The sequence below is a fragment of the Neodiprion virginianus genome, chromosome 4, assembly GCF_021901495.1.
Source record: "Neodiprion virginianus isolate iyNeoVirg1 chromosome 4, iyNeoVirg1.1, whole genome shotgun sequence".
NCBI classification, from domain to species: domain Eukaryota; kingdom Metazoa; phylum Arthropoda; class Insecta; order Hymenoptera; family Diprionidae; genus Neodiprion; species Neodiprion virginianus.
In genome coordinates, this window is record NC_060880.1 from 8834567 (window position 1) to 8861058 (window position 26492).

The 26492-nt window shown below is 36.2% G+C and overlaps 2 protein-coding genes across 5 annotated transcripts in view; one reads left to right on the forward strand and one right to left on the reverse strand.

The window, feature by feature from the left end:
- LOC124303184 (PH and SEC7 domain-containing protein) overlaps positions 1-16773 on the reverse strand; it is a 76131-nt gene extending 59358 nt beyond the window's left edge. For 2 of the 3 annotated variants that reach the window (XM_046760092.1, XM_046760089.1), the window contains exon 1: positions 16323-16773. In XM_046760092.1, coding sequence (XP_046616048.1) covers positions 16323-16457 — 135 coding nt within the window. In that variant the 5' untranslated portion in view covers positions 16458-16773. The remainder of the gene's footprint in view (positions 1-16322) is intronic. The other variant, XM_046760090.1, reaches the window with a different exon arrangement.
- A 1303-nt stretch (positions 16774-18076) lies between these two features.
- Positions 18077-25642, forward strand: LOC124303192 (CDGSH iron-sulfur domain-containing protein 2 homolog). 2 transcript variants are annotated; one of them, XR_006907861.1, is made up of 5 exons: positions 18077-18252; positions 18422-18516; positions 18682-18798; positions 25126-25267; positions 25328-25642. XR_006907861.1 is itself a non-coding variant. In XM_046760114.1 (4 exons), the coding sequence occupies exons 1-4, from the start codon at positions 18156-18158 to the stop codon at positions 25210-25212; spliced, it is 396 nt and encodes a 131-aa protein (XP_046616070.1). In that variant the 5' UTR covers positions 18078-18155; the 3' UTR covers positions 25213-25642. The 2 variants fall into 2 exon arrangements, 1 of the variants encoding a protein (XP_046616070.1); XM_046760114.1 differs by having other exon boundaries at positions 18078-18252; positions 25126-25642.
- Positions 25643-26492: the final 850 nt, after the last annotated feature.

The following is a 26492-nucleotide window of genomic DNA, read 5'->3' on the forward strand; positions in this document are numbered from 1 at the left end:
CAATATCTGCAACTGGAACAAATGCGAGTGCAAGAAATTGCCGCAGTTGCAATGAAAAAACAGGGTTATCGGAATATGCATCTCGTATATCCTGTAAATTTTGTACTTTTCGCCAAATACATTGTTCAAAATAAAACGTTCATCCTCGGAGAATTATTTGATCTATTATTACAGAGAACACTAGGAACAAAGTTGATTCACAGTGTGTTACTACACGTACAGGTTGTAATTCGAATTGGAGTTGCTGTAATGTTGTGATAGTAGGTACTGACCTATTTTGGCCCAGGAGGCCTTGTGCTTTATGGCGTTCGCACTGCGTCTAATGAGTAAAAATTCATAACACTACCAACCTTCACATATGCTGTGTAGCGTTTACCATAAATGTAAGGGTTGGTAACTTTCGGAGTTTGGACCATTTGGAATTTATACCGATTCAAGTTTTCTATCATTCAGAATTCTGGACTATATCGGTATGTAACTACATAATATGAACCACATTTGGTGTATATTGCAGAAGTATGCTTGATATAAATCCTCGTAATCATGATGCTTTCTGATTTCTTAATAACCAATACAATAAAGAATAAAGACTGTCGATGTAAAGAGAGAAGTTATCAACATGTTTGTTAATAACAAACGAAGATGCCTGCGATCAAGATCTCATAGAAACTTCCGTACAAACGTGATGGATTTCAGGGATGGGATTGAAGATGATGATAAGTCAACACGAGACTGACATGGTGATTAGGTCATGTGCACCACCGCCTTATAGAGTACATAAGAAGCAATACAAACCAAGAAATGGTGTAGCAAAGCGCATCAAGTTTCGGTGTGATTTTCCATCAACCCAGGCGAAGGTTATGCTCGCCAGAGGATGGGTTCAGGTAAGCTAGTCAAATTCAAGGAACATCATTTACACTCGGTTGCTGAAGCGTCAATTAAATTTCATGAACTGATCGATAATTCATGAACGGATAATTATTTAAATGTTATAATTACGTAATTTTTCTTCTCCCAAAGAATGAACAAGATTTCTGGCGACAGTTTTCTCAGTTAATGTAAAATACAGCTTCACGGTTATAAGGAGATATACGCTAAAATGTCACATAGCATCCTAGACTGACGGATTTTTATAATGTTAGACAATATGACCAGTTTTCAACGATTATAATATGACCATAAACTAGGGAGAAGAAAAGTCAACTATCGAATTTTAAATGAATATTTTCCATTGGAAATTGAAATTCTGTTAAAGACTATCGATGTCCGTTAGGCAGGTGATTCTTAGCTTCTCAGAGATAAAAAAAAAGGAAAACTTGCGCTACGACGCAAAAATGCTTCAAGCTTAAAAAGTTCATCGTCGAATAACGTACTTTAACTGCACGCATGGGGCTATTTGATATTTTTTATGATGTAAAGTTCAGCTATTAACAGTTGATATGTGCTTTGAAATGTATAAGCAGGTTGAGGATGGCGTCGAAGATGCGGGTGACTGGAACTTGTGGTGGTGCGAAATGAATGAGGTACGATTTGCCATTGACAGAAAACTTCGCTGGGATCAGAAAATCCCACATTTCCGCAACCACTACGAACTAACCCGGAAGAATTACCTCTATAGAAATCTCAAGCGATACGAGAAACTCTTGATTAGAGAAGGCAAGACGTTGGAAGCCGATTTGTGCGACTGCATGCCCGTGACGTTTGAGCTGCCAAACGAATATCACATGTTGGTAGAGGAATATCATCGCCAGGGAGGGACCTGGATAGTGAAGCCAGCCGCGAGGTCGCAGGGAAAGGGGATATTTCTCTTTCAAAAACTCAAAGACCTCGTCGAGTGGAAACACAAAGAATCGACCAACCAAGTTACTGGTGACGGCGGGAGTGCGGAAGCCTTTGTCGTCCAAAAGTATGTCGATAATCCTTACCTGCTGGCTGGGAGGAAGTTTGATCTCCGGATTTACGTTCTCGTGACTTCTTTCAATCCGTTAAAAGTATGGCTAGCCCGCGAGGGATTTGCTCGATTGTCCGGTGAACTTTTCTCACTGCAGAAGATCAACGACAGCCGAGTTCACCTCACAAATATGTCGATCCAGTTGAAGGTGGAACCCAATGGCAACAACTCGGAGAGATTGGACAAACCTCAAATCAAACAAGGATGCAAGTGGGCACTTCGTAGGGTCAGGGAATACTTGACGGCTAGACACGGTGGAGGAGTAATGGATAAACTACTGCAACGTATTGCAGGTAACCCAAAGAATTTGTTTGGTACATTTTTGTTTCACTACGTTTTTAGCGCACAATATTAGCGAACTATTCAACAATTAAAGTTCTGTGCACATGACAAAGCTTAGTACGAGGCTCAGTATTGGATGATTTTCAGTTTGTGTTATATATATACCTTGAATTATACTCAACCAACGACTTGTCAACGATATTCACACAGAATCATTTCTGCAGTACCATTGTATGCGAGTTTCTGATACAGTAAAGTCTTTTATTGCGTTGTAAACATTATACATTCTTCAATATGTTTCACCTGGAAACTATATTTTAAATAGGAAGGAATCCATGGTTTTTGTTAGTATGCCAGATAATTTCTGTCCACTAATAAAATATTTTATCTCAATCTTCATTAGCCTTTTAGTTGACTGATTTGTAAATTTATTGCTTTCGCTTGTTGTGACTGTATATATTTTTCCGACGTAGAAGAGGCATAATATATGGTACAATGATAGTTATATTATAAATACATATGAATAGTTTCAAACTTAAGGGCATCCCCAACCTTCATTTCTAGCTATACGAAGCACCGATGTCCCAGAGCTGAAACTTTTTTAATATGAGGTATTTTGTACGGAGAATTCAACCATCATAAAATAAAAAATGAACCGATTGTTTGTGGTAAAGTCTGATTAATTTATTTTTCATCGAAACATATCAGATATTGCAAAATCTATACGTTTAATTTTTCCAAAACGAATTTACAGCACCTGCAAGTTTTTTCAGATATTTCAATTAATTTTTGGCATTTTTGATATATTTTTTACGAAAAGTAAATTTTTTTTCCATCCGAACATTGTTTTTTTTTGCTTGAAATATATATATAGTTTAACGACTGCCTACTCATGTTGCCCGTAACACTCATCATATACTGATACCTAAACCTTATCGCCACAGTCAAACATTGTCATAGATCATATATGCAGATGACGTTTTGAATATTGCATGCATAGGAAGGGTGAATTTCAGGGAAAAAAACCGCATTGAAGTTGTTGATACACGTTTTATAATATCTAATTTATATGTATAAATATTTTGAAGTCGCTGAATGAGTTGTGGTTCTTTATCAATCTCCAAAACGTCTGTACTTGATCCACACGTGGACTCGTCTCTCATTTGGGTTGTATAATTATTACTCCCCCCATCTCTTACGCACTAAATTTTCGAAATACGAAGACTACTTTCTTTTCGCCGGCATTTTTATGACTGACTGGTGGGATACGGGTAGAAGAAGTACAGTAAACGCGAATGTATAGAATATGCAACTACTCCGGCATGACTGCGGAGGTATAAACGAAAGCGTCTGATACTGATAACTTTTAAATGGGAAAAATGATCTACTATATTTACCTGAATAGTGTGTCTATACACAGGCACCATCCACAAAAGCATGATATGAATTTTACAATGAAGTTCGATTTTTCGAGAAATCATTGAATATAATTGTAGTAAGCAACAGGCGGTGTAGAAAGACAGTCGTCCGGAAATATATATATGCGTGGAGGGTACTGATAATATTTTATTATCGTATGAATAAAAATGATAAATACAGAATGGAATATTCGTCTGCCTTTGATATCGTGCAAAAAAAAAACAACAATGTTTTCAAGGGAAAAAATACATCAAAAATGCCAAAAATTAATTTAAAAATATGAAAAAATTTGTACGTGTTGCAAATTCGATTTTGAAAGATCAATCGTATGAATTATGCGATATCTCATTTTTTTTCGATGAAAAATAAATTAAACAGACCGTACCACAATTGTTTAATTTTTTTATTTTTTGATAGTTGAATTCCACGTAAATAATACCTCATATTAAAAAAGTTTCAGCTCTGGGACATCGTTGCTTCATATAGCTAGAAATGAAGGTTGGGGATCTCCTTAACCTTTAGAGGGACATGACGGGTACAGTCACTGAAAACTGATCAATAAGATTATTCCATTTATCAAGTGAATTCAGCAGAATTTTTAGTAAATTCCAAGTACCGTAAATGAAATTTCCAAATATACCTGATACATTTACTGCACAATGAAGTAAATTCAAAACACCCTTTTGCGTGTTTCCAACTAAGTTAAGCAAAATGACAAAATTATAATGCACATTTATTGAGAATGCTTAGTAATTCACTTTATAACACGAAATTTGTAATTCAACTACACTTTTGTGTTGTAAATGTGTCGTCGATTTTTAAATATTTTCAACAGTATATGTTTAGTTGTTGAAACTATGTTCGTAGGATCTTGTCTGAATAATTACTGTATTAGCGTTAACCATATTTAAGTCGAGTCAAACTATGTATGGTGCATTCAACTCTGACAAAAGTTGCAGGAATCATCTCGGGTGGTCTAAATACTTATCCGTAAATAGTTGATTATAAATTAGTTAATTGAACCATACTCTGTACTATCGAAGACTACAGAACAGAGTTTACCGCACTATACGACTATAACCCTGATGAACATCTGTGTATGGTGAACATTATAACAAAAAATATAGTTAATTGTACGATTATTATAGTTCCTTTGACGTTCCTGGATCAACTAGAAGTGTGTGGTAAAATTAACATTGTGTTTATAGTGCGCCAAACGATAATTTGAGTAAATTCTACTATAAAAATTATTTTTCCGACTATAATATTTTAACTATACAGATTTTTAACTATATGCGCAAATTTTTCTCTCAGTGCACTTTTCATTTTCATGAAAAGGGAAGAATCTGTCGGTCTGTCCGACAAACTTTCGCGATGATCTCGAAAACGGCCGAGTGAAAAATCTGAAACTGATAGGACTTGGGAGCCAAATGAAAAAGTTTTGAAAGAAGAATTAAAAAGTTTTTTTTTTTTGGTGAAAAACAAAAAATTTATACATTTTATTTAAAAAAAATATACAATCTGAGAAAAACATAATCCTTTATTTATAAAAAGTAACAAGGAGGAAAAGGTCTATGTTTGTCGGTAAAACATTGAAAATCAATTTATTTCCGGTAGAACTGGAAGTTCAAATTGAACGGGACATGGCAATTTTTCATGCCCATCATTTTGTTATAAAATCTTGTAAGCTTTAGATTTATTTTACTGAGCCGTTTCTGAGACCAACGCGGGAGTTTTTCGGAAAGACTAACAGACTGACATACCAATATCTCTTTAAAGACCTGTTTTTGTGATTCTGGAGGTTCGAAAACGTAGAGATTTGTTGAAATTAGAAAAAGTGATTTTTAACCGAAACCAATACTTTTCATCATATCACTAACGGCGACGAAAAGTAAAAAAGAGGCGAAATAAAAAAGTAAATATCACGATCGCGGAGGGAATTTGAGGCTTTTTATTTGCAACCAAAGCGGCCCATGTAGAAATATCCAAAGCCTTCTAATTGTAAGCTGCATATAGTATCAGCTATTTCTTTCTCCAAACTCATCCAACTAGCGGAACATTATTTTTTAGTCTAACAAAGCCTTATATTGATATCCTTAATGTGTTGTAGGTGTAATTATGGCCAGTTTACAGGCTGTGAAGATGGTGATCATGCAAGGAAAAAATTCGTTCGAATTATACGGCTACGACATCCTCTTGGACGAACATCTGACGCCCTGGTTGCTCGAGGTCAACGCTTCACCAGCTCTCGCAGCGACGGACAGCGAGGATTACAGATTGAAATTTGATTTGTTGGATGACGCGTTGACGATCTTGGACTTTGAAGGAGTTTTGACCGGCAGCGAAACGAGGGTTGGCGGATTTGATCTTCTTTGGGACGGCGGTCCAGTTTGGACCAATTACCCAGGCGCGACACCGTCCGCGTCGAAAGCTGGCTCGAAACAATCTTTCGAATTGAGGAGATTCAACATATTTTTGGGAAGCTACAATGATAGGATACCACAATTGCGACAGTTACGTGAACAGCTTAGTTCAAAGTATCCGGTAAAAATGACTCGTAACTTGACAAGTGATAGTGAAATACCGCGTGTCTAATGGCACAAGGTCGTAAGCGCCATTATACGACCTTTTGCAGTTAAAAAAGGTGAGGAGTTGTATATTTTCTTTTGATCGTATCTAGGCTTAAAACATGAAAATATGGTAAGAAACGTACAAATTGAGTAACAGTTTAATTAAGAGTAAAAGGTCATATGTACTGGTGGATACGACCTTCTGCTACTGATTCAGCCCTGATAACCTATGTCGAATAATTCCACAGGTTCGTAATCGCTGAAAATTATTATTGTTATTCTTACTATTCCGATAATTGATGATATGGATAGTCGAGGTTCAGAAAATCGACATCCTGATAGCATCATAACTTGGTTAGTTTCAATTTTTGATATGTTCCAGTAGTCTGTAAAGTGTTTGCAAAAAGAAAAAAAAATTAGTGGTTACGACCTTTTATTTTTATTTACGAAAATTTTGTTTTAAGATTGCTGAATTTTTGCAGATTTCAATTTATTTATGCGACAAAATGGTTTATAGAGCGTCTGCGAAAAAAAATGGTCACTACCTTCTGTATTGAACTTTTTATCAGGTATACTTATTAATAAAAAACAAAACGGTTGTATCTGGCTAACATACAACCTATTCCCTTCATATATTCGTATTTTCATTTTATATTATTTTTGAGAGAATACTATAGCATTTATTGTACGTGCCACAAATACATAAGGATTCACTGCATGTGTCGATAATGGGACAAGCTTATAGTGAAGAAAATCTGACATTTAACCCACCAATAAATCCGACGTTAGTATTCTTTTGTAAAAAATTGAAAGTGCTAAAAAAATTGGAAAGAAATCGGTCTATCTTGAGCCCGGTCTTGAAATGTTTGGAACAGGAAACACAGCTTTTGAGATTTTTTTGAATATTTAAAAAATGGTCGTTTTCAAAAACACTTCGAATATTTATAAATCATTAATCGGTCAAGTAAAAACGCGGAAAAAGATCAGGGTACTGTTTCAGAGTTGGAATGAATGCATAAAAAATTGTGAAGAGAGTAAAAAATGGTGAAGGTTAGACGTTAGTCGGGTTCGCATGAAATTCTCCCTATATAAGGCTTCACCGTCACTCCACAGTTATTGCGCAAAGGCGAAGGATAGTCTTAAAATTAGGTTTTGGAAATTTACAGGCAATATCACCTATTATACTGTGGATTAAAGAGATTCAGCGGTATAAGATTATTTCCTTATGGCCTCTTCTGCATCTCGTTTGTTTTTCGATGGGCTTCTTTCTCAATTATAGGCGAGTACTCGTAAGTTTCAAATAGCTCAGTCTCCTTAGCATGCAATTTCGTGTTATTAGTTCGCCTCTCGTAATTCCCAGCTCATATGGTATAGGTTAAGGTAGGTTTACAGTGAGCTTCCGAAAAAAATACATACGGACGGACTTGATTTCGTGTCATCTTCGGAAGTCTACTGTATGCACCCAAAGATGAAAGAATTAACGAATTCGAAGCAATAAATTGCGGTGCTTAAAAATGCTTCAACTGTTTGAAGCTGAACCGACAAGTCGTTTGCATCGAAGTCGGCGAGCAAGCAGATGGCTGTTCGGCCCAACTTGTTTAAGCTACATTACGCTCTTTTTTTATCTTTGTTCCACCTAGCTGCAACACCCTACGGGTAAAAACTAAATATAACCGTTGGGGTCAGATAACTTGGTAAGTTTGCGAGGTACGTGCGTTCACCCCCCAAGGTAGGCAAGCGTGCACCATGCCGCACACACTTCATCCACACTTCATTTTGTGCCTTGGCACTCGAAAATAAGTCGAACTACCATCGAAGCCTCCTTGTACACCTGCAAGTTATTCTCACCCCTGCCCCATCGTCTATCGTGGAAAATATTTCAGCGATACTTATAAGATGCACGAACCAAAAAGACGAAATTAATGGATCGCAGGCACTCGGCATCTTGCAGAGTCCTTATTTAGCAGCGATTTCCTGTGTGGTACAGCAATGTACGTTTTATGTTAGTTTAGAAGAATATCAAATTTAAAGCACACGGCAGGGGTGTATAATCGTGAGCATCAAGCGAGCACGTCGCAATTTCCACCAATATAAACTGAGGAATTAATGACGCTAGGGAATCGCCGCTATCTTATTGATTCATTGTATAAGTGACCTATTTTCTTAGGTAATGCGTACCCAACGCAATTGATGTATACGCATTCGAGTTGCAGTGACACTATCACAATTAGTGTTTCGTCGAAGTTCGTTTCGTGAGTAATGCATCATTTCAGAGGTACTTTCAACTGGTTTCACAGAATGTTTACTCGAATTTAACAATATGCGACGACGGTTTTCTAATGCAAGTCTTAAAATGTTCTTTTTCTTTTATCGTGTGTCTATAAGAAACGCAAATTTCCTCACGTAGTAGATAAATACTTCATTAATACTACCTGATATCTTGGAAATGAATTCAGCATAGCTGGTCCAACATGGTGGTCAATTATTATAAAATTCAATCTATCAATGATTTATTTTATGGTTGTTCGCTTCAACCAATGGAAATTTCCATTTGTTTGTGATGTCACATACAAATTCTTTCCTTGAATAATAGACGTGACGGAAGATTACATGAGCTTTTTTCCACATCTACATGTATGGAAAGTCCTATTTGGCTCCCTATAATCAGGGACCAAAGTGTCACTTTGTCTACAGTAGTTACACCGCCTTCAAAACAACACTATCGACGGGTATGAATCCCACCCTCTATCTCATTGACATGATCGATCTGCAAAATCAGCCCCTGTGCATAGTGAAAAAAAATATCGTATGCACACCCAGAGGGACCGTTTCGTTCCTTCGGTGTATTGCAACCCTCGCGCACGGTAGCGAAAACAGCGTTTGCTTCCTTGCTACACAATATAATATTGCGCTGTCAATTGACTGATGGAGTTTGAAATTTCGCGCCACTCCGTATGTTCTACGTACTTCTATGTCGATGATTGTTATAAGATTTTGAGGTACATTTTAGAGGTATTGCCATATATTGTTAAGAAGTCGCTTCATATTTTTAGATTACGGGTGATAATTCCTGGAAAATTAAATAGTCCACCAATATACTCCACGGCTGACAAGATTAAAACCTATATTCAATACAACGTTCGTTAGTTAGCACAACCACTTACAAATATCGAAATAAAACCTTGACGATAATTAGCCGTTAATGATCTATGAAATTACACGTTAAGACGTCTTTAGATTTCATTTTTTTGAATTATTTTTTCCCCATTTTTCATAAATCGACTCGTCATACAAGTGCAAACATCGAATACAATAGCCAACGAATTCACGCCTCTCGAAGGCTGCGAATGCGATTATGCGGTCGTGTCTGCTGCAAAAAAGCTATGCATTTTAGTTCATCCGACTAGTTTACAAATGGGCTATCAACATTACGGTGCACAGCCTTTTTTTTAAATAACTATTCGATTTTCCAAGATTTGAACAGAACTCGATCAGTTCTATAGATATATGTTAATACGAGCAATAGTTGTAGCTGTTCATGGTAAGAAAAAGGCGAATAAAAAAAAGAAATTTTACTAGCATCCCATTACTGCAAATCGCAAATTTCTACAGACCCTGAAAAGATTCAGAGGAGGTCTACAGTTCTTAATACGAGGAGAATCCATGTCCCATTGCGTTATCGAGATAAAAAACAATCTTACTGTCTTGCATTGATACGACGAAAGCAAGTTAGACAGAAAGTAACTCTAATTGGATCTGGTTGTAAGTTGCGACGATATGGCCGGTAGCCGGGTCGGTAATCCGTTTACTGATATCCTATATCTACCTGAAACCGATCTACTGCCGCCATCTCCTCACTAGTACTCGAATCCGGTATCCATAATACCGCGAGCGGCCACCAGGCGCTGGCTACCGTTCGCGTCGCTCACAATAAAAGTGCCCCCGGCTGGTTTTAAAAAACAGTCACTCGACCTTAATCCAATGAGACTCCCACGGACCAGTCAGATTGGAAACATCAGACCCAGCTAGAATGCTCATAATCTCCTAGGTGGCTATTACATAGGCTTTGCAAATCGATTTAATAAATGTATGCGAGCCAGCGCAGATGTGTGGGCATGATTCAAATCAGGAGTACGGTAGCTTCACAAAGCAATATTTAATGGGATGGACACTTACGCTTATCCTGCTTGGCTCCAAGCCGCGGCCAGGGTATAGAATTCATTGCCTCGCCGGTAGACCGCGCTGTCATCGGTTTTGAGTATAGGTTTCGTAAATTGTACACTTGGGGACAATGAATCTGAGACGGCTCATTTTTCACACTAGACAATTAAGTTGGCAACACAGAGAAACCTACAGTGCCATAGTCAGCCAAGCGCGAAACAAAGTCAATCTCAATAAACATAACATAACCCATGACCGTCGAATCTAACCTTAGAATACGTATCAATCCAACAAGTCATTATCCCCGCGGTATTCTAAGGTTAGATTCGACGATCATGGGTTATGTTATGTTTATTGAGATTTAATTTGTTTCGCGCTCGGCCGACCATGGCACTGTGAGTTTGTCTATTGCCAACATAACTGTCTAGTGTAAAAAATTAGCCGTCTCAGATTCATTGTCCCAAGTGTACATGCGGCAATGGACGCGACTGACGCATTTGAAGTATTGAACGATAGAATCGAGTAAATTATATTATTTGTGTTTGTAATGAAAGGACATCACAGCATGTTAACATGTATTCTAATTATTTTCACACGGTTAAATTTTAGACTTCCATAAACTGTGGCTGTAAAACATTTTTCAAACATGTAGCAATATTTTCTAGAATTACATACTGAAATAAAAGCAAAAAACATTTTAAAGACTTGTTGTCATCGCTAATTTGTTCAACGATCCCTATCCTCTTCAGAGTTTTATGGCGTTTTCAGTTATTAAGATTTGTCCAGTGACAATTAGTGGAAACAATTATATTAATTTGCGTAAGGTTTGAGAATTCCATACTGTCCTATTCCATCCTGCTGTTCTGGCAATTCGAAGCTTTCCAACTAGCTCAAAGCCGACGGAACAGAAAATCCCCGTGAATCAGGTACATACAGCTGTATCAGCTACAGTTTGTACACCTGTCTTTTTATTACGAGATTGAATTAAGTAACGTTACTGTAACGAAACGTTGAGAAAAAATCACTATTTTCTTATTTTTACAATGATTTTGAAGGCATTAGGATTGCACGATATGAGTATATTTCGTTGTATTATGGTTTACTAAATTTCAAACAGTTTCAAAATTATGAAATAACGATTTTTCTTCAACGTGAATCGTTACGATAACGTTACTACCTGAAACAAGATTTTTTTTTGTAGGCTACACAAACTGTTACGAAATATCGAATGGCGATCATAGTATTACCGCCTTTTTCCATTCTGATGTAACGCAGTCTGTACTGAAATCTGCGTATAAACTGTCCTGATTCTCCGAGAGAAATATATGTAATTATTGACGATTTTCGCTGCAGCTACGGATGGAAATAAAATTATCTTTGATATTTAAGAACTCAATTTACGCATATGCATTTCTGGGAATCGGCCTGTTTTTTGGCAACAATTTTGAAATCCGCTAATCGCTACAATCGCTGAGGAGTTTCCTTATATTTCCCTAATGTTACCGATTTCCAGGTACAGTGTGTAAAACATTGTGAGACTGACTGGATAATTTATGGGATAAAATAAAGTAGAAAATAGAAAAATCCTTTTAATGATTACAAGATTCAATTTATTACATATTAATTTTCGCAGTAAGACAGAAATGTATATCAAGTACAATTAGTTATACTCATTTTCTTACAATCAGTCTTCGCGATGAACCATTTTACGTAAATTCAATGGGAGTAAAGCATTAATCAATAACAAGAAAAAAACCCTCATTGAGCCATTGAATGTTTCTCTAACATCGATAAAAACAAACTCGATGAAAGCAATACACTTACCTGTTAAGAGCGACGGGACTTAAAATCTTCAAGAAAAATTGCGTGCTGGTTTAATTATCGAAGAACACGTGACCTTGCCCTTGCTTTTGTGGTAAATATTACTACGGCAGTACATGTATTGAAAGAATACGGCAACCCTTCAAATTGGCCACAAGTACGATCAATCACTTTTCGCCATTGGATTGCAGAGCTTTTGATTCAAAAGTATCGCCACACGCCGCTCGTCGCGCACTCTAGTGGTGGCCCGCTAGATTATACTCCCTGACTGCACATTTGCGCAACAAATGACAATCTGTACTGGGAAAGCTGGTCCTCCATACATGTATATTGCTCCGTCTTAGCTTAGCCGTTCGTGGTTTACCGACTTACTTTTAAAATAGTCCGGCCTTCCGCTTTGTACCAATTTCCTTACATATATGTATAGCCCACGAGGCTGAAGCTAGCAGCCAACGTTCTGATGTTCATTCATAGCGGTCATTCGAATAACGTAAGTGAAGTACGAAAATCGAAATGATGTATGTTACCTTGAATCCACAATACTTCGAAAGGGTATCGGTTCTACAAGGATCAGTCCTACAAGTGAACAGTTCAACAAGTTCGTTTCGACATGTGTTGATCCTACAAGTTAGTTTCTCCCGATTCGCCTTGGAAGGTCTGTTTCTACAAGTAACGGTCCTGCAAGTTCGATTCTACAAGTGCCGATCCTACAAGTTCGTTTCTCCGGATTTGTTTCGAAAGGTCCGTATTTCACAAGTGCGTTTCTCATACATTCAACTGTCAATTTCGTACATTTTGATTTAATCTAATTTAAATTATAGGACCGTCACTTGTAGAAACGGACCATTCGAAGCGAGTCAGGAAAAACGAACTTGTAGGATCGCCACTTGTAGAAACGAACTTGTAAAACTGTTCGCTTGTAAGACTGATCCTTATAGAACCGATACCCTCTCGGTGGAGATTGTATGAACGTGAGAATATTTGATTACGCCCACATTTCAGAAATACAGAATACATGCAATGAAAGAAACAATCGTGACGTAATGTATTTTCGGAATATTCATGTATTTTCCACTGATCACTCGACTCAACCTATTACTGTCGCATTTAATTGACATTTAATTACCGTCTAATCATTATTTGAAATCTGCCACCCCTAGTGTAGATTCGCCCGCTGTTAGCGTCAGCAGCCCCACAAATAGTTGAATTTTTTTTTTTTTAATGAATGGAAAAGACGTGCACCTATTCGGGCTTTGCATGTTCTTGGCGCATGTAATTAGCATTTAATTACTGTGTGATTACTTTTTCGAAATCACACACCTTTAGTAGATATTTCGACGTGACGCTGTTAGTTCGCAACCAAGTTGGCAGGACCATAGGTTTTTTTTTTTTTATAGTCGCAGCGACAAATTCGGAGTACAGCATTTAATTACGGTGTAGTTGCTTTCTCGAATTTCTCACCCCTAGTGTAGATTCACTTGCTGACAGCATCAGCAATCCCACAAATAGTGGGAAAGCATTTGAAAAAAAATGGAAAATGACAAGCATCAAATTCAGGCTTGGGATATTCGTAGAGCATCTAAGTAGCATTTAAATACTGTGTAGTTGCTTTGTTGAATTTGTCACTCCTAGTGTAGATTCACCCGCTGACAGCGTTAGCAATTCCACAAATAGCAGGAAAGCATTTGAAAAACAATGGAAATTGACGAGCATCAAATTCGGGCTTGGGAAATTCTTGAAGCATATATTTAGCATTTAATTACTGTGTAATTACTTTTTCGCAATCACTCACCCTTAGTGGATATTTCGATCCGGCGCTGCTAGTTCGTATTCAAACTGGCACCGTAAGATTTTTTCTTTTAAATGCGGAAGGACAAATTCGTCGTTACAACATTTAATTAGCATCTAATTGGCATTTAATTATTTTATATTTCTTACATGGCGGTGCCAGCTTAATAGAGGTAAATTTCATAGGTATTCCTTAAACCAAAGTAATAGAAGCTTCCGTTTACACAATGTTTGGTCAACAAAAATTCGCTTTTTGTGTGCAACATGAAAACTTTTAACTGTTACGTTAGAAACGAGGTTTAGTATAATAGAATTGATATTAGAATATTTTAGATACGGATAGTTTTATTGTAATGCGATTTTTTTAATTTTTTCAAAAATACAATTTTTATTAACAAAAATCAGGTTATATAGTTTTATAGAACACTGGTCAACAAATTTTTGTAACAACGAAGGTGCTTACTAATTTTGAAATACCTATTTAACTTCATTATAAAACCATATACATTTTAAATACCAAACCATTGCATATAATTTCGCCAGTAAAATTGAATGTTTATCAACTTGACTTAGCTGTTTTGATCCGGGGTGTTTTGTTATTTACTGTAAATACCAGTTAATTAGTTAGAATAAGTAACAAAACACCCTGAATCAAAAAACGTAAGTTAAAACGAGAAAATTCAATTTTACTGGTTGTAGCTGTAACACAAAAATTAGATCTGATCGGATCAAAATCAATGTGGTTTTATAATGAGGGTAGATAAAATTGAAGTGACAAATTGTATGTAACACTGGTCAACAAAATTTTGTAACAAGTAACCTTCCTTGTTACAAATGTTGTTGACTAGTGTTGTATATAATTTGTTTCTTTTCAATTTAAAAATTTGTTGACCCTCTCAACTAAAGCATTAAACACTATCACAGCACAATATTTATAATTTTTCATACTAGTCCTCTGGTAACATTTAGGAATAGGTAACGACTTGTTCCTGGTAGACACACCCCAATACGACTGTTCCATATGTCACAGTACTGTGAATAAAAGGTGCGTAGTATATGGTACCAAAGCTTACCTACAGGTATGATGGTTTTTGCCTTAGAAATAACGTAGAGGAAATATCTAGTCCTTCTGAACAAGAGTCAATGTGGCGACGCGATCACGAGCACCATTCCACATGTACGCCTAAATACTTATCGGTATTAGTTTTCCTACATAGCTGCATACCAGCAACCATGACCACAAAATGGTTCAGAATAGAATCATTATATTTCACGTTAGTAACACAGACTGATTTGGTAACATTTAGTGACAAGCTATTTACATATAGCGAATACCTAATTTTCTCCAGTATTTTCTTCAATATTTTTTGACTCCTTCAAGTTATCAAAAAAAATTGCTTCGCTTCACATTACTATGGGGTCGAACTCTTTAATAAATAATACAATCTGAAGTGCTATCAATATGAAGTGAATAGTGTGGATAATAAGACTACAAAGTAACGCATGGAACAAGACAACTTTCTAGTTCTTAAAATGTACATAAATGCATAAAAAAATAATCACTACCTTAATATTTAATTAGTATGAACAATAAAATTATATCCATTTCAGAGGCTGAGGTAACGTTGATTTTTCTAACGATTGCTCCAGTATTACAGAAAGTTTTTGAATCATCAGGAAAAAACTAATAATTTTTACATGATCTACGTCACGTTTACTTCCCATTTAGATAACTCCACAACTCTTACTTCTTTAATAATAATAATAATAATCATATAACAAAGCAAACGTTGAAAAATAATCGAGAGGATAATATTGTGAATATATCAGGCTTTAAGCGTATTAGAATGCTGCTACACTCGTTTCGCTTGAATACAAACTGGACATGTGGATTCCACTGTTCGTTCTGGGCTTCCACAAAACTAGGCCAATTAGCATTCTTGACGATTAATCGACAGGAATAGTTTTTAATTATTTTTTAGCCCGTTAAACTAACTTCGTTTTGGCAGAGCCTATAGACTTGATAAATTAGTTAATATTTATATATGTAGCTATAAAACGTTATCACTTTCGGTTGGCATTCTACAAAAGTTACCTCTCTTAACCACTTGCTGCAAACTATTCTTGTCTCTTAGTACTTGCAATGAAAATTTATACGTCTACATGAAAATGAAAAAATGTGTAAGAAATCGCTACCCTATAATCCGCTACCGTAGAACGTAGCTTAGACTACCTGCTGCTAAATCCGCCCCTGCCGGGTGCAAAGATGATTATTGCCGTCCGTACGAACCGCGAGCTTTGAGGAGGGGGAGGAGACTGTAGTAACTCACCTTGCCGCTTTCAGCCGCCGGCGAATTCTCAACGATGTCATAAACGATGTGTGGAAGACCGGCTGACCCGAGCAACGAAAAACCAAATCCAGACGTGTCGCTCCGGTTTAATGTAACCAGTAGCTCCTCAGCCATGTTTTAGCCACATTGATTTCACCACTGCCATTTGCTGCACAACCCACATTAACTAACACATTGACGAAACTTCAACCAACAAATAAACAAAACAAATCCAACGAAACCAGTACAGTCTGAACGAACGAAACTCAGCCAAAGGAGAAAAACATAAGACCTTCTGGTGCACACCGATCGCTGACCGCTGGTTCCGAACGTAACCTCCCAGCTTTCTTTAACGAGCATCAACAGATGACGAAATGTGGTGGACGCCACTCCTGCATGCACACACTGGCATCTAACACGCACAGCACGCACGCGTCACAGTGACAGCCACAGCATTCTGCTAACAATAAGCTCCACGGTAAACGGGATCGACGGGATGGAAGGCGGCGAGTCAGCGAGACGACTACCCTGCTGCCATCTTATCGGTATGTTACCTAACCTCTTCGGCCGTTGTATGAACCATATGTTTGCGGGCAAAGACCATAGACTTATAAAGGTAGACTGAGCGGCGAGCGCTCCTAGAAGAGGCACTGACGCTTACATATAAAGGACAGAGATATACCGAGGGTACTGCTCTCTCTTTTCGATCGGCGTCATGGTGGGAGTCAACGGAGCAGTGGAAGTGGAACAGCTATAGATATAGGCGCATAATTTCGCCTCATTCTCCTCTGCCGCCTCGATCCCCGCCACAAATATCGTAAGAGAGAGAAAGGAGTACTCCCGGCATATTTCTGTCCTTCAAATGTTTGCTTCAAGCGGCTCATAAGAGCGCTCAGTCTATCTTTATAAGTCTATAGCACAGACTTACGGACAGAGCACCAATAAGTGGTATTGTAGGCACGGGGGTCGGGGACTGTCCCAAAAGACGGAACGGGAATCAGAACGGCAGCCATATCGATAGGAGCCATTTGTGCGCCACTTTTAAACCAGTTGATTATTAAATAAATGCCAAAGGATGTGGATGCAGTGCGATGTATCACCGGTATCACGGACTCGGTATTTATACGTACTATTTATGCTGCTTGTGCGTTAAGAACAACACAAGGAGCAAAAAGAAGGTCGTGAAATTGACTAAGTGGTATAGTGGTGGATGTAATTAAAATATTATAACTTGTGCTTCGTGAACACTTTGACTGACGCAAAGGTCATAAACATCTAAACCAAATTTGTATAAACGCAATATCAAAGAGATGATCCATATTAGTAAAAATAACAATACTGTTAATAGACGTACAACATACAAAATCTAAGTCATCCATATTTCGATATACTGTTGTTGAAAATTTTCACGCTCAATGACATTTGGGTAACATCTCAATAAACGATACAGGTTCATATATTTGATTAACATTTATTTTTTTGTCGCATAATTTCGGCATACATAATATTTCTTGTACGGGATTTTCTCAAATTTTTAGTTTCACGATGACGACGGTATGTTACCAATGTCTTGCACGCGATAGTTGTTGGTTATGAAGAACTTCTTTTACCGACGTGGTCAGTTGCTTGGTTGATAAGCGCGAAACTGCTAATACCCTCAAACCCGGCCAAAGCCGGCACACTGTTACGCAAAATAACCTAGGGGTATCAGTCCTTATGTAATACTCTATCTCGCTTGCACAGTGACGAACGTATTCTGTGCAATACTTAGATAGGAAACACGCGGTCCATTCTCTTATGTCGATGGGTAGCAGTAGCAGCCAGTAAGGCAACATGGATTCCGTGGCAAACCTCGTTAAGGTTTCAGTTCCAAATTATTTGGCTGGATTACCGATTCCATCGTCGATCGGAGGATGGTTTCGACTGGGAGGTATTTATTACTCATTGCCAGTCAATTATACAAAAAATAAAGAACCATTGCATGATTATAGCCGATGACAGTTTGTCTGAAGCACGATTACTGACAAGTGTTGCATTGCATTGCGAGAAATGGGAAGTTACCGTTCGAAATGCAGTAATCTTGCTGTTTCTATTTTCAGTTCGCGACTGGTTATCACTGATACCGCCAACTGCCCTGATGGCCGGAATCGGTTTCATGTCATACAGGGCGTTTTGCCCTCATGGAAGGCCACCGGTAGGTAAAATTTAATGAAGTCTGAAGAAATATTTACGGTAAAACGTATTGCTCCATCCGACATTGAGCAATTTCCTCTCGCTTTAATTCATTTTATTCTTGTTGCGTATCCTTGACTATTTTACTTTCCAATATACTTCATTATACATGGTATTTACTTTTTAGCCCTCCAGTCACATAAATCCTAAGATAAAGAAGGACTCCGCCAAGGTTGTCGACTCCATCGATGTAGAAGATATTACTGAAAAAGCTGTTATGTGCCGCTGCTGGCGGAGTGAGAACGTGAGTCGATTATGTTAATTGAGAATTTAGAAGAATATAAGCTATAGTTATGCTTTCTGTGGCAATGATTATTCAATTAGCATGTACCAAAAATTGCTGTGATAATCAAAAATTCAAACGGAGAAAATTTGGATACTGATAAGATATATGTTCAAATCACCTGGAGTCTAGAGGGTGTTCTAGAACTGAATTCAGAAATGTAAGTGGATAATAAAATAGGTCGAGTTGAGTTAATTAACCTTCACAACTTGCAGTGTTCGAAACGCCATTTGCAAGATACAGGTGGTTAAAGAGTCGCATTAATCCAATCATATGTTTGATTCGATGCGTTTGTTGAGCCCGATTCTGCATCAAAGCCAGAGGACGTAATTTCAAACACTTCTTGTAAGAACTGGTTTTTGTAAGAAAGTTGGATATTGAGAGTACTTTTGTTTGGAAATTTCACATTTGTGAATGTAGACTCGCATCAGCCATTAAGTACACTTATCAACCAGACTGCTGACTAAATATGCTGGTGCCAAGTGCGATACTTTACACTAGTCATGTTTTGTGAATGCTACTTCAGAGACCATATTGTTTTTCAAGGTACATTTACTCTCCTTGACCCCTATATTACTTTCTTGAATCTCTGCATTTAGTCTGGGACACCTTCTATTTGTACATGGTAATAGAATATCTGTTTGATAATTTGTCACGTGGCAGCACTGTTTAAAGAACTACCTGTGTCTGTAAAATCTAAACCTTATGTCTATAATTTTTCACAATGATGATAACTTTTCTTTTCCTTGGACACTTCTAGAAATGATAAATTATTGAGATGCCTTACACTTTTTAATGAAAATATTCAAGAAATTGGTTTTTTCCCCGGCAGTCGTATACCTTGTCTCTGTTAACATTTGATCGTTAATGAAATTTACTCTTGGATGTATACATCTGATAGGTACAGATTTTTATAAAGAATTGGTTAATTGCAGTTTGAATTTACTTCTGAGAATATTTGTGGAAAAATTTTTGGTACTGTTTTATATCGTTACGTGCTTTGAACAATGCGAGTTCTGTGGAAAAATTTACAATGGTAGGTTTATCCTGTTGAACTCAAAATATCTGTTTAACCCTAGGACCCTACATATGGGTACCCCTAACCCCACATAATTCTTGCAGCCTGCTAAAATCATTTATGTTTCTTTGTTCAATCGAATTTTTGACAATGAAATATTCATACTAGATTTTTCTTGCATATACTGTTGTATCGAATGAGAAAAAAAAACCTCCTACGACAAACAGTCCGTTAGCAGGGTTGATTTGAAGTTCTGGGGGCGTGCGTAAGCTATGTGTAGGTTATTTGATTCATATAGATAGTGTAGCGCCCTAGGGGTAAAAATTAATCCGATCTCCGAAATTGTTTTCTGAAATTTTCAAAACAGAATCAGTGATTTACAGTACCTATATATTAATTTATTTATATTGTAAAAAGAGTGTAATGATAATGATCAAGTCAAACTCCAGATCATCATCTCAGCAGTATGAGCATATTTGATTGTTAATTGTCTGGTTTGTAATTTGATAAGTTACGTGTTTTATGAACTGCATCACCAACTTCAGTTCTTGTACTATTTTTATCTTGATGCCTAGATAGCGCATATAAATAATCTTTGTGACAAGCTTTTGACAAATTTATACCAAAATTATGATCTCAAAAAGTTTTTAAACATTTACTTGTTTATCATCAATTGAAAAACAGCATGCATGATTCATTTAAATTCAAGTTTCTTTGAACAGATTAAGGTAATCATTAATATAATACAGAAGGTTTCAAAACCATCCAATTTTAGATTTGTTGGAAAAATGTTGATTACGCCAAATCTAAATTTACCTACGATAAGGCACTATCATTTTAGGAGTTGTCCAAACTAGATTTAATCTGAAAAATATAGAATTAATACATAACGTAGCGCCATTTGATCAATTACCCTACTGGTTGATAAGCTTTGCAGCATAGAATGTTGTTTACTATGTAACAGTTGGACCCGGTCGTATTTAGAGGCTATTACTTGCGTTATCTCTTAACAGCGGCGTTACTGGATCAACACCCAGGAGGCTTCACCGCATTTCAAAAGATAAGATCTTAAACGAACTCCAATGATTCAAGTACTTTCCAACAACTCACATGTATTACATCATTCGACTTCTTTTATTGCTAACATCTAATTCCGTGAAAATTGAGATTTTGATCAATCTGAAAGCAACAGGTCGACTTTGCAGCAAAATACATTCAACCTCTTTTCGGCAGAATCATCCTTTTCTAAAAAAGAGACTGATCCCGAGATTAATCAAATGTTCGAATAATTTCCACGACTGTAAATCAACTGATTATTTTCAATCTTACTGACAATGAGCATTGCGACATTCTACAAAGTTCTAATATAATCAGAAATTGCGATCGTAAACGAAGGTTTCAAATGAGGCGATATGAGGTGTTGAATGTTTCATTGCCCAATATGAAGCATGATTGTGAAATTTCTAAGTATCACATTGAAATAACAGATGTTTATTTATGGTACCAAACTCTTTACCGGAGACCAGATCCCCAATTAAACCAAAGTTTTTTTAATGACTGTTCTGTTAAAGAAATTATTTCGAAATGAAATTAGTGGATAGAATTTGAAACAATTGAAACGACTTTAAATAAGCTGACAATGTCCGTAATTCCATTTGAAATAGTTGGAGAGATTTCAAGTCACAAAGTGCTGTGAAATTGGCACCAAATGTTACATTACATAACACCGGCCCTGAATTTACGTGAAGTTAGCATATCAACTGTCAAATAAAAATAAAACGGTGTTATTTTTGCATGCAACCGAGTTCTATAGTTCCTGATATATACTCATGATGGTTCTAGAGATTAAACCCAAAAAAGTCCATCAAAAATAAACCTGAGGTCTTTTCGCATACAGCCAAGTTCTGTAGTTCCTGATACATTATAGTGATAGTCCAGGCGAATTAATGCAGAAAAGTTGACGATAGAAAAATTATTTACCAACCTCTCGTAGGAATTTTATAGTGTCGCACTCCAAATAACCGTTATATGCCGGCTCGCCGTATTTTGATTTACACGAGTTCTCATAAGTTCCGGCGGAGTTGTATCGTGTCCGAGGTTTTTCTGAAACAGTTCCGTCGAAAGGTTTTTTTTTTTTTTTTCAACAGTTTACAACAATTTGGTAACATCGAATTTGCTTCGTTTTAGCTTCGCTTCATTTGCTCGAGATTTTTCAGAAATAGTTTCGTTGAAATACATTTTTTTAACAATTTTTTATTTCTCCAATTTCATTTTATGTGAAAGTTCCAACTTAATAAAAAATATTCCCCGAATAAAAGTTTTTTAACGGATTTGATGTTCACGTGAGAAATTTTACAAAAATCAAAATAATTGTAAGTATAATAATTCGTCAATTATAGTCACTACAGTAGACTAGTTCTGATATGTTACACATTATCGCGGTACCTACATGTCAAAGTAACTGTAACGTGTGAAAATAACATTCTTTTTCGACTTATTGTTAGTCAAAACTTTAGACCAAGCGCTCTTCATTTACGAATAACTCGACGCCTCTTAAAAGTAGCATGATCCAGATTTCTTACGAAAACATGTTGTGATAAAAGCATGTTGTGGTTTTTATCGCGAAAACTAGCACCTTTCGATTTTCATCGCGAAAACTAGCATGTTTCGATATTTATTGCAAAAACTAGCACGTTTTAATACAGATTAGTAAGAGTGTAAATAATGCTCGGTATAAAAATCTAAAAAAACTGATTTAGTCATCTCCAATAATAGACAATATTTGTTACACTCTTGTAGAAAGATTACGCATAGTTTAGGTAAGGACTACTTGATATAGATATAATGAAAAATACATATTTATATTGATAAAAAGTCTGGAACAAATTTAAAACATCTGTAACGAACCTGTAAAAAAGCATTTAATTTTCTATTAAAACCGCTAAAATAATTATACAATTATGAGGATAAAACTGAACTACATTTTTCTATTTGCAAAAAGATTAACATGTTTAGCTGGTAACTCTGGCTGCTAACTTCGGCTTCATCCAAATCGAAAAATCAAGAAGGATAATAAAGATGAATATTAGAACTTACTCAAAAACTCGAAATAGGCAGACCCGATTTTTATATTGTTTGATATATGACATAACGTATTACGAAATTCCCGGCGTTTTTTTTTTTTTTTTTTTTTTTTTTACATAAATTGTTGTAATTTGATACATTTTCAACAGAAAAATTTTGCGATGGACTTTGCACTCTTACGTATACGATTAAGATATTGTATATTTAATAGAATGTTCCAGATTACTGTTATGGGGATATTTTTTATACGTAATGCATTATGTGCACGTCACAACATTAAACAAAGCTGCAGAGTACACTGAGAAATCTTATCTTTAATAACTAACATGATAGGAAGAAAATAATACTTGTTCATAATCTCACAACTCGATGTGATAACGTGGTACAGTTTTTTTTTTTAGCTCACTTAGTGGATTTGACCACCTTATTTTAATCAACATTAGCATGCTCGACTGCCAATTATGGTTGCTAGCTCAGCTTCGGGGCTATTTTTAATTACTTCCGATCATTGAAAATCATTACTGTTACTAATTTTGTCTTAAAAACATGTGAAATTCACATATTTGAATCATAATTATTTTTTTCTCAATCAATACTTACAAATATTTTTTGAAGTCAACAAAATTCAAACGGAAATATATTAATGACGTAAGGGAGAGTTGCGTAAAACGGGGATGTACTGTTTTTTATACTAATAGAGTAGTGCTATCTATCGGTCGACTCTGTAGGCTTGTTCTGAAAGTCATTGGTTCGTTTTCAGCTATGCATAATGAAAATGAACACCAGACACGTACGTGGAGAGCCATTAAGGGTTTGGTTAGCCCTCCGTGTAAGGATGCCGGGTAGCGTGAAAGCTTGGATTATAAAAAAGAGACAGTATACCTTTGAATGCATGTACTTTCTTAATAGGATCAGGCAAAATGGGGATATTCGCCCGCGTATATTTTTGCGCTATCAATGCTGTAAACGAACAAAGTCAGGTTATTCAACCAAAATAGATTATTCATCGATTTCAGATGCCTAGTAATTATAAAAGGAAGTCGAACCAGCAGTCGCAGTCCGAAGATTGTTCTAGTGTTGACGACGCTTATACCATAGACTATGTTTGTGACTATCGTGATCAATATAAATAAATAGCGTTTTTGTAACTTTTTCTCGACTTTAAGTGTAACTTGATTGTCCAATATCTCATTCCAACTTTAAATAAATAGCAGTTTTGATCATTTTCCTATAATCCCCATCTTGGAAGAATGGGGATTCTTGCACTCGACGATAAGATAATTTTTTTTGGTCCAATGATAAAACATTCGAAATGTTCCTGTTAAATAGCCAGATAAAGGCCTACAGATGACGGACACGAGTAGACGATGTCCCATTAATCGAAATAGCCAAATTATATCGATTCTCCCACTAACGTCTCCGTCTTATTCGATTCTCCCCTACTGTACAAAATTAACCCAAGTCACTTACATCGGGTCCAGTTGAACCCAACACCGACTTTAACGTACAATTTTAGCCAGCGCGCTTGAATCAGGGTTGTTTATGCAAATAGAATAAAAATGATTTTGAAAATCTTTTAGTCTAAGAAATCCCATGTATGTATTGTGTATTTTTTCACTTTTTCCTTCAAGAATTTCTTCCACATCCCCCATCGGTCTTTTGCTAAAACTAACATTGGAGTCCATTTTTGAATTGTTAAATTTTGTATGAGAAGTTTGTTCAAATCGTAACTACACAACGTAATGTTATTGACTGTGGCCTGAGTGACCCCGTGTAAGTAATTTGGAAGTTTTTATAGGTGCAGGTGACTAGAGTTAATAACAACAGAGTTTAGTTTTACCCAGGATCCTGTGAGGTTATTAAAAATTGATAGTACGGAATTCATGCAATCACGAAATCTTGTGACTCTTTTTCTTCCTACATATTTCAAAAGATACCATTGTTTAAAAGATTCATATCTGTAGTCATATGTAGAAATTAGATAGTTGAAAAATACTACTGTAACCGAATAAATGTTTTCCGCTTATCAAAAAAACTTTCTAGATCTATGTAATAGTTGTATTAGCAAAGTTTAATTTCCCGGGCTGACTACAAATTGAAATCGTTTATCTGGGCTTAACATAAGCAAAAGTCTACATATATTTTTTTTTACACTCATTGATTAAGAGGTGTATTTGTTTTTACAGTGGCCGTACTGCGACGGCGCTCACGGACGGCACAATAAGGAAACCTGTGACAACGTAGGACCTCTTGTTATCACAAAGAAGAATTAGGGACTTTTTAACAAAGTACTGAAAATCAAGGCCCATTACACACAGGGACATGCGAGTATGTTATCATATAAGTAGTTAATTACATATATCGAGTCATATCTCTTACCCTTTACAGACAGTATATCTCATCATACAAGTCATTGCAACTGATCAAACAGATTAACCAGAATTATAAAGAGAGAGTTGCCAAATACAGGGAAGAGACTTACTCACTATATTCAGCGAGAAATCTTCGAAATTATCATTTTGCGCAACTGAGTTTACTAGTTGTCATAGTATCATCACAAAAACTGTACACGTAAGAAATGAACGGACGAAATTTGTAAATTTTTTGATATTCATTGTTGTCTTCTATTTTTGTTGCGAAGTGTCCTAGAGAAGTTGTATATCTGCTGTATTAATTTATGAATAAATCAGATTATATTCAATAGGTAATGGGTTATACAATGTGGAATACTGAATTACAAAAATATCCCATTTGATATCTGATTTCATAATATTTATCATTTTTTAACATTACAATATTATGGATATGATTGAATGTTAATATTTACACAGGATGTTTTTCAGATTCCGAGCACATAATTTACTTGGAATATTTATCGTTGAAAATCTCCGAAATAGTAAAAACAGCTGTTTAGCTATGCTGACTTGATATTAGTGCTCAAACAGTTTTCAAGTACATTGGACAAGGTTTAATTACATCCTATTCATACGATATACGTATGTGTTGCTAATCATTCATTGACTTAACCCATTAACGCCCGAAATGACACTTTTCATATAGTCATGTTTGACCGATTGCCAACAACGCTAGGACATTGGGATTTTGATAAAAATTGGTACGCTATTTTCAAGGGTGCTTTTTCAGAATATCGAGGTTAGAAGCCATGAAAATTAGATTTTCTATGGAAAATTTGCAATTAAAAAAAAATAGCGAAATTCCGGTGTAGTTTTTTTGAAAAACCATTTATATCGAACCTCTATAATACTCAAATCAGACTCTTTTCTGCAAAAATTGTGGATTTTTTATCTGTAGTTTAAAAACCTATTGGTTAGGAATTTTTTTTTATCAATTATTTTCAAAATGGCGGCTCGAAAAGGGTGAAATTTTACGTAAAAATCAAATAATGGTTTCTTGCTTGATTTCTCGAGCTAATTGTTATATCTTGGGTTCAACTTCGGATATAACCTTGATTCAGTGTTTGAATTTAGAAAATTATGGAAATTTTGAAAATTAAAAACGGCGGATTCAAGATGGCGGATGAAATCATTGAAAA

Bases quoted from the DNA above. Each gene is read 5' to 3' on its own strand.
- LOC124303192 (XM_046760114.1), top strand. From the start codon at position 18,156: ATGGATTCCGTGGCAAACCTCGTTAAGGTTTCAGTTCCAAATTATTTG. The intron at 18,253-18,421 runs GTATTTATTACT...TTCTATTTTCAG, and splicing joins AGGATGGTTTCGACTGGGAG to TTCGCGACTGGTTATCACTG. The intron at 18,799-25,125 runs GTGAGTCGATTA...TTGTTTTTACAG, and splicing joins GCTGCTGGCGGAGTGAGAAC to TGGCCGTACTGCGACGGCGC.